At 37.0% G+C, this 7394-nt stretch overlaps 1 protein-coding gene across 4 annotated transcripts in view; it reads left to right on the top strand.

Moving 5' to 3' along the window:
* The window catches only part of kcnab1b (potassium voltage-gated channel subfamily A regulatory beta subunit 1b), a 56357-nt gene that overhangs the window by 22524 nt on the left and 26439 nt on the right, over nucleotides 1–7394 (top strand). For all 4 annotated transcript variants that reach the window (XM_084118664.1, XM_084118663.1, XM_084118661.1 and 1 more), the window contains one exon: nucleotides 3700–3743. In XM_084118664.1, the coding sequence (XP_083974790.1) occupies nucleotides 3700–3743 (44 nt within the window). The remainder of the gene's footprint in view (nucleotides 1–3699; nucleotides 3744–7394) is intronic.

Here is a 7394-nt window from a genome sequence, read left to right as displayed (position 1 = left end):
GTTCCTTGAACAGAAAATCAACATATTAGAATGATTTCTGAAGGATCATGTGACAAAGACTATATGGGTGCTGAAAATTCAGCTTTACTATCATAGCAATAAAGTAATTTTCAAATATATTCAATATATCTTAAAATATAGTAAAAGTTTTTTTTTTTTTTAAATGATGAATTAGTTTTTTAGATTTTTTTTTTTAATAAACCAATTTAAAAAACTTGAATGTATAGTGTATTTTGGATGTTTACTATGGCAGTACAATGGTATTCTTATAAGTACTTTGGAGGTCCATTTGAAACACCATGGTACATGAATTTCAGTACAATTTCTTTTTGCTGTGGTGGTACTATGGTAGTTTGGAACATACCATGGTACTGAAATTCATGCTCCATGGAATTTATATGGTACTTCCAAAAATACCGTGCTACTACTATGGTAAATGTCTGAAAAACTTCCAGTGCCATGGTAATTTTTAAGTGTATGACATCAAACATGGTATTACCATGGCACATGATACGCCATGGTACTATGATAGTGTCTAAACTGTGGGACCAACTATAGTTACAATGGTAGAATGCCCAGGAAAACGTCATTTTTATGGTACCATGTCTAGACATATTGTCAGTGATTTGTGTCTGTGTTCTGTCAATTAGTTCAGTTCTGTCTTTCTCCGCCCCCTGCCTGTTTGTTTCTATGGTGTTTGATTGATTGTTAGTTCAGTTCAGGTGTGTCTTGTTAATTTGCTCTTCAGTTCTGTCTATGTTTAACCCTGTGTTCTGTCTGGTTCTTTGTCAGCTCTTAACGTTGCATGTTTAGGTTGTTCTGTTCTTGTGCTGAGATTATTTTGTCAAGTTTGAGTTTGTTTGTTAATAAAACTGCTGCACGTAGATCCTGCTCCCTCCATCTCTGCAACCGATTGTAACACAAGTGATTCTGTATTTTTGTGTTTTGAGCATCCAGTCAAAAAAAGGAAAAAACCTGTTGTGTTCCTACACGCAGTCATGTACATATACAAACAAATGAGACCTGCTTTCCTGTCATGACACATCTGTTCTTCACACACCTTCCTCTGAACATTGTCAGTGAGACGATACATACCGTTTCCATTGGCTTGCTGAGGCATTTCTGAGCTCTTCTGTCATACAGTCTCTCAGTTCTTCAGCTCTCTGACTCCGCTCGCTGTGATGAGGAAGGATCTGTTGACACCCAACAGCATGTGTGTCTGCTGTACCCGGAAAAAAGACGCACTCCCCCATCACACGGAGAAAAGGGAGTTTTAAATTATATATGTCTGCAGCTGAGAATGTGCTGTGGTTGTAATGTCACACAAACTAATAATGGCTCGGAAAAAATATAGAGTGGGAGATGATGTTTGGGCGACATGCACCAGCTGCATCAGTGTGAAGGATGAAGCCACCTTTTATAAAGACAACAGATTTGTCTTATCTGAAAAGCTGACTTGACCTGCAGGAATAAGACAGAGAGATAAACTAGATCATTATCTTATAATTTGGTTTCATTCTTAATCAGATTACTTAAGGATGTTGATATGCAAAAATTTGGAGACCGATCCGTTTGGAAGGGAAATGTGAATGTCCATGCTGAATTGGTATTCTCATCGTAAACTGAAAAACGGGGTGGGTGTCCGCAAGCCAAAATCACTGTTCTTGGTTTCCCTCCAAATGCATGCTAACTTGCTTCCTGTGAGGCAATGCACAGCTTCACAAATACACAGAAATATTCAAGATCCATGTCTAGTTGTTCCTCCTAAAATAATATCCCAGAATGAAGAAAATCCATCTTGATGGTTTTATTGCGATGCAAAATCCGGTTTTGAGGCTGGCAGGGTTAGATCCAGACATCAGGAGCTGTTGCTCTGGTATTTTTAACTAAAAAACGAAAATGTGAGTGGTGTTGTTCGTTCAAAACCCACCACCATGATATTAAGGTGTTGTGGGTGGTTGTCAGGATGTTTGCTAAGGCGTTCTGAGTGGTTTTTAGTGCTTTGCTATGTGGTTGCTTGGATTCTCTGGGTGTCTTTTGGTCAATAACAATGACTCAGGTCTCTACTTCAATGCAAGTTTATGGGATTTTTCATCTACCGGTTGAAAATTGTAAGTTCAATCACATAGAAAAGCAATATCACACCTCTCCTCAGCAATCCGCATTATTTGAAGTGTCATTTGGTTCTGTAGCACAAACACATTACATCAAAGTTTATTACTTCAGCGTTTGAGGATGGATGGATGGATGGATGAATGGATGGATGGATGGATAGATAGGTAGAACAATGGATGGATGGATAGATAATGAGATGGATAGATAGTATATGGATAATGGGATGGATGGATGGATGGATGGATGGAATCTTTTCCTTCAAACAGTAAAAGAAACTGCACTTAGTCTACATGTATTTATCATAATCACAGGATAAAAACAAATGTTTAAGCAATCTGAGGACAGTAACAGTGAACCATATCAAATTGATGATATTTCATCTGTGACTCAGTCGGGCATTAAGAGGACGCCACATTTCAGAGTAGAGGAAATTTTAATGATAGGGGAGTGGAAATGGATTGCTGAGGTATTACTGTAGATCGAAACCAAGGCCGCTGTTAAAGTCACATTCACACCCTGATGAATAGAGCTGTAGCTAATGTATTTTATATTATAGCTAATAAGATGATCTAAATGGGAGGCTCAAGCCATAAAAAGTATAGATCCAAGACTTTGAGGCATAAATACCAGCCAGCCATTTTGTGCGTGTGCATTCACGTGCACCTTTTTAAAGGTATTAAATAGTTTTTGTTCTCTGGTAATAGCTAAAATCACTGAAGTGCTGTAAGAGTCACAGCGGTCTCTGTGGATCAAACATTCAGTTGTTATCTGCACTGAGAGAAAATTAAAATGTTTTCCTCTGGGTCTAAAAGGAGGTTCATTATTCACATGCACTGCAGTCCCAGTGTGGGAGGTCATGAATGTTTTTTTAGTTTAAGTTTTTGAAAACCAAATAGCAGAAAAATGTTTAAACAATTAGGACCTTGGTGGCTTTTTAATCGTTTTATTTTCCTTTTGAAATAAAAGTGTTCAGTGTGTGTATTTATTTATGTAACTGTCACAGTTCAATGCTATTGAAGGATGTGTCTGCACTCCAAAGCTCTTCTGAAAGTTTTTAAGGTTTAAAAATATAAATTATAATATTTCATATATTATAACTCATTATAACTCTGTTAATTTATTTTTTACTGTTATTCCAATTCACAATAACTTTTTTAACTTATTGTGGGTGTGGCCAATTCAAATTCCCACTCATGAATGGAGCCGGATTTTTAATTTCAGAATTTTGCCCATCTCTGTATTGCAATAGTAATAATATTTGCACAAATTCTATTAATATTTTATATTTATGATTATGTAATTTTTAGTATTCTGCTCAGAAAGGAAAGCAGATGTTCAGTGGATTTATATTATTCACCAGTCACCATCCAAATCTGTAAACTCTAAACTGAAGGAATGCAATGAGCTTTCCTAAGCCTTATCCAGAAGTGTTTAGTGTTTCTAAGAAGATTTCACATTAATTTAGCACATTTATTTTAAGGAGACACACCCAAAATGAAATGAAATGAAATAAAACAGGCATGTCTGAAGTGAAGACACTGGAATGTTATGTCCTTGGTAACAGATTTCTCACTTTCTCCACAGGAATCTTGGGAAGTCAGGACTGCGAGTGTCATGCCTTGGACTTGGTGAGCATTTTTTGATTGATAAACCATAAACACCAAAAGGTCACACTGACAATAAGTATCATAGATCTGTGATGCACAAGTGCAGGCAACATTGTGTGTTTGAAGTCACATGATCTTGAAAATGTTATCCTCCATCCATTCATATTTAATTTATCATGAATTAAAACACAAGCTCACTAATTGCCTCACACACTCCACACACAGCGGGAGAGTGATGGGTTGATGCTTAATTTATTCTCTTTTTTCTTTTAGTTTACGATTAGATGTTTTCATTCACAAGACTTGTGAATGGAAACATAATGACTGTATAAATCAGTTTTGAGATAAAAACACGCAGTGGCTTATATAGCAGGCGTTTCTAATGCTGCGGGGCTCCAGGAAACCATGCAAGAGATCATGCAGTTTATTCCAATCTGGCCGTTCTATATTTATCACTACAAACTAATGCAAGATACGCAAGAAAATTACAGCAGTGTCAGTTCTGGTCTGATGTTCTGCTCTCATTTATAAAATGCAATAATTTGAATTGTGTTTTGAAAATGTTATGTTTTGTCTCCAAGAGCAAACATATTTTTCTCGCATGAAAACCACACGGCATTGAAAACTGAATTGGTTTGGTGTGGACTGAACTAGGATAAGTGAGCTGGACTTTATTGTTGTCATACTAAAGGCTCTCAGAAAGAGCACTGAGGAACAAACAGCTGCTATTCAACCATAAAAAAAGCCCTGGGCTTATCTTCACAATCCATTTCCAAATGGTTTCTCTCTTATCTTAGATAAGAATCTTCCTCGGTACAAATCTATTCTCCATCCTTCATCTAAATATACACTGCCGTTCAAAAGTTTGGGGTTACTAAGATTTTGAAAAAAGTTTCTTGTGCTCACCAAAGCTGCAAATATTTAATCAGTGACACAGTAAAAACAGTAATATTGTGAAATATTATTACAATTTAAAATAACCATTTTCCATTTTAACATATTTTAAAATGTATAATGTATTTCTGTGATGGCAAAGCTGGATTTTCAGCATCATTGCTCCAGTTTTCAGTGTCACATGATCCTTCAGAAATCGTTCTAATATTCTGATGTGTTGCTAAAGAAATATTTCTGATTATTATCATTGTTAAATTCATCTTTGATGAAAGTAAAAAAAAAAAATTTTTTATGTTAACTTAACTGTCACTGTTGCTAAATTTAATGCATCCTTGGTGATAAAAGTATTATTTTTTCTCTCTCTTTTTTTTTTTATCGTACTAACCCCAAACTTTTGAATGGTAATGTACAGAAAAAATTACATGAATAAATAAAATACGAATAAAGTTGTTCCTTGTTGTAAAATTGTACTTATTTAACAACATCCAGGTGTATTGTTAAATATGAATTGTTGACTTTCACTATTATTCGCTAACAGACCAAGTTAACATTGATGAACTTAATCAAAATGTTGAACTCTGAAATTTGTTGCATTGAAGTTGCTGTCAGCAGAAATCAACAACTTTTAATGAAAGTGAATAAAATGGACTTGAGTGGCTTTTGGTGTTATTTACATGCACTTTCTGGATTATTTTAATACCTGATTAACTGAGTATACAAATCAGCAAACAGAGCAAACATGCTCACAAAAGCTGTGCTGAATGAAACTTGCAACTTGTTTTGTGAATAAGGCTTTAAACTACTAAGAGCTTAATTTCACGCCTGCTTATTCACTGATGGTTAGTGATTGAAATGCAGGTTTTGGTGCTGAAATACTTTGCAAAAGTGCTGCAACTCACCCTTCATTGCTTGTAGCTGTTATTTTCCTGAGACGTCAGAGGTCATTGCTTCAGGTCGGACATCGCAAACATTAGCCACTTGATCAAACACTGCAAGAGCACTGCAGGCCAATAAGATTTCAGTGCTTCAGATATGCACTTTACTGAATACATGAGGACAGCTTTCAGTGGAAACCACCAAAGCAGCAGTAATTTCTTGTATAGGCTTGTGTGTGCATATGTGCATGTATAAATGTATGTTCATTCATGTGAGTCAGTAGTGTTTGCTTAAAGACTATGATGGAAGCACAACAGTGACTGTTTATTTTTGTACTAATAATCTAAAATATATAGGTATAGTAAATATCACTCTTGGTACACTTCAATATTTTAGTGAATAAAAGTGTAAAATATAATATATTCAGTTTTTTCATTTACTAATCTAAATGCATATTAAAAATCTAGTCAGTCGGATCTAATGCAGTAATGTGTGAGGAGATCCAGGATTAGGCGGAAAGATCCTGCATTCCCTTGTTTGTCTCAGTTGATGAGCTGCCGAAGACCCTGGTGCACACCGTTGCTCACAGTAGCTGTACGCATAAAGTTATCTGGCAGGATGAGGGCTGTTACGCCATGTACGAAACACAAGAAAGGCGCCAAATGCTTCTTATAGCTGCACAGGTGTCACCAAGGGAACGTAACACTCGCAAACGCCCACACTATTTCCTCATTTATCCTACAACCCATGGGCGCTTGATCGCCATGGGAACAGCTGATCAGCCCCGACGGGTTCCCTCACCCTGAAACGCAGTCGGGTGTTTCTTCGAATGTCAACTGATCCCATATATTTGAAGCCCAGGACACCAGTGCTTGCTGGAGAGATGCTCATCTCGGAGCGGGGTGAGTTTTAGGGTGATAGTAGGTGATTCTGACAGGGATGTGGGGCAGTGACTGCAGAGTCTTACCCTGACAGCAATGAATCATGGGTGCTTTAGACTGCCAGCAGTGTGAGTCAGGCCAAGAATAACAGAGCCCTCAGGAAATCCTGGGACAGATTTTCCCAAGAATCAACATCATTTTTATCTCTTTAACTATATGCTGTACTAAAGTATTGAGGCATTTATTTGTTTATTTTTGATGGTTTCAATTTCCCTATCAAATATTCAATATATATGAATACTCTGATTTAGAAAGGATGCATTAGATTGATCAGAAGTGACAGAAAAGACATTTAAAATGTAACACAAGATTTGCTTTTTAAATAAATACAAAGTTCTGTCATGGAACTCTAGATGGCACAGGCTGATAGGTCTTTAAAGGAACACTCCAGCATTTTTTCATATTAAACTTAAACCCTTAACTAAGACAAGTTGATACATATCATTACAATATTACGGAATAGCACTTGGGACTCGGGAGCATTTCGACTCGGCGCAGTAAAAAGTCACGTTGGTTCTAATGACAGAAGTGAGAGGGAGAGGGGGAGAGGATTTTTCAGGCGTGACTTTTTACTGCGCCGAGTCGAAGTGCTCCCAAGTGCTATTCCGCCATACATTATAGTTATCCTTTTTACCCGCTTAGAAAAGCTTCTAACTTCATCTCTATTTGGTCCCTAATGAACAGTGTTGCCAGATTGGAAATGTCCAAGTATCGTACCAGAAGCTCAAAATTATCGTATTTGGAAAAAAATTATCGTACACGAGTCAACGACATAAAAAAAGACAGACATCCCAACCTGCACAAAGTCATTTCTGGGAGTCAAGGAATCTCCAACGGGGGGGGTGTTCGGTTCTGATTCGGTTCGGGAGTAGCTATAGATAAAAGCCCGTCCGCACTTACATTTGATTGGTTGGGTCCTTACATGCGCTTCGTGAGGCACATTAGCACACACACGCAAGGT

This window comes from Abramis brama (genome assembly GCF_963993115.1).
Source record: "Abramis brama genome assembly, chromosome: 7".
In the NCBI taxonomy this organism is placed as follows: domain Eukaryota; kingdom Metazoa; phylum Chordata; class Actinopteri; order Cypriniformes; family Leuciscidae; genus Abramis; species Abramis brama.
The sequence above is the reverse complement of the archived record's forward strand: the minus strand, read 5'-3'. Positions and strand labels throughout refer to the sequence as shown.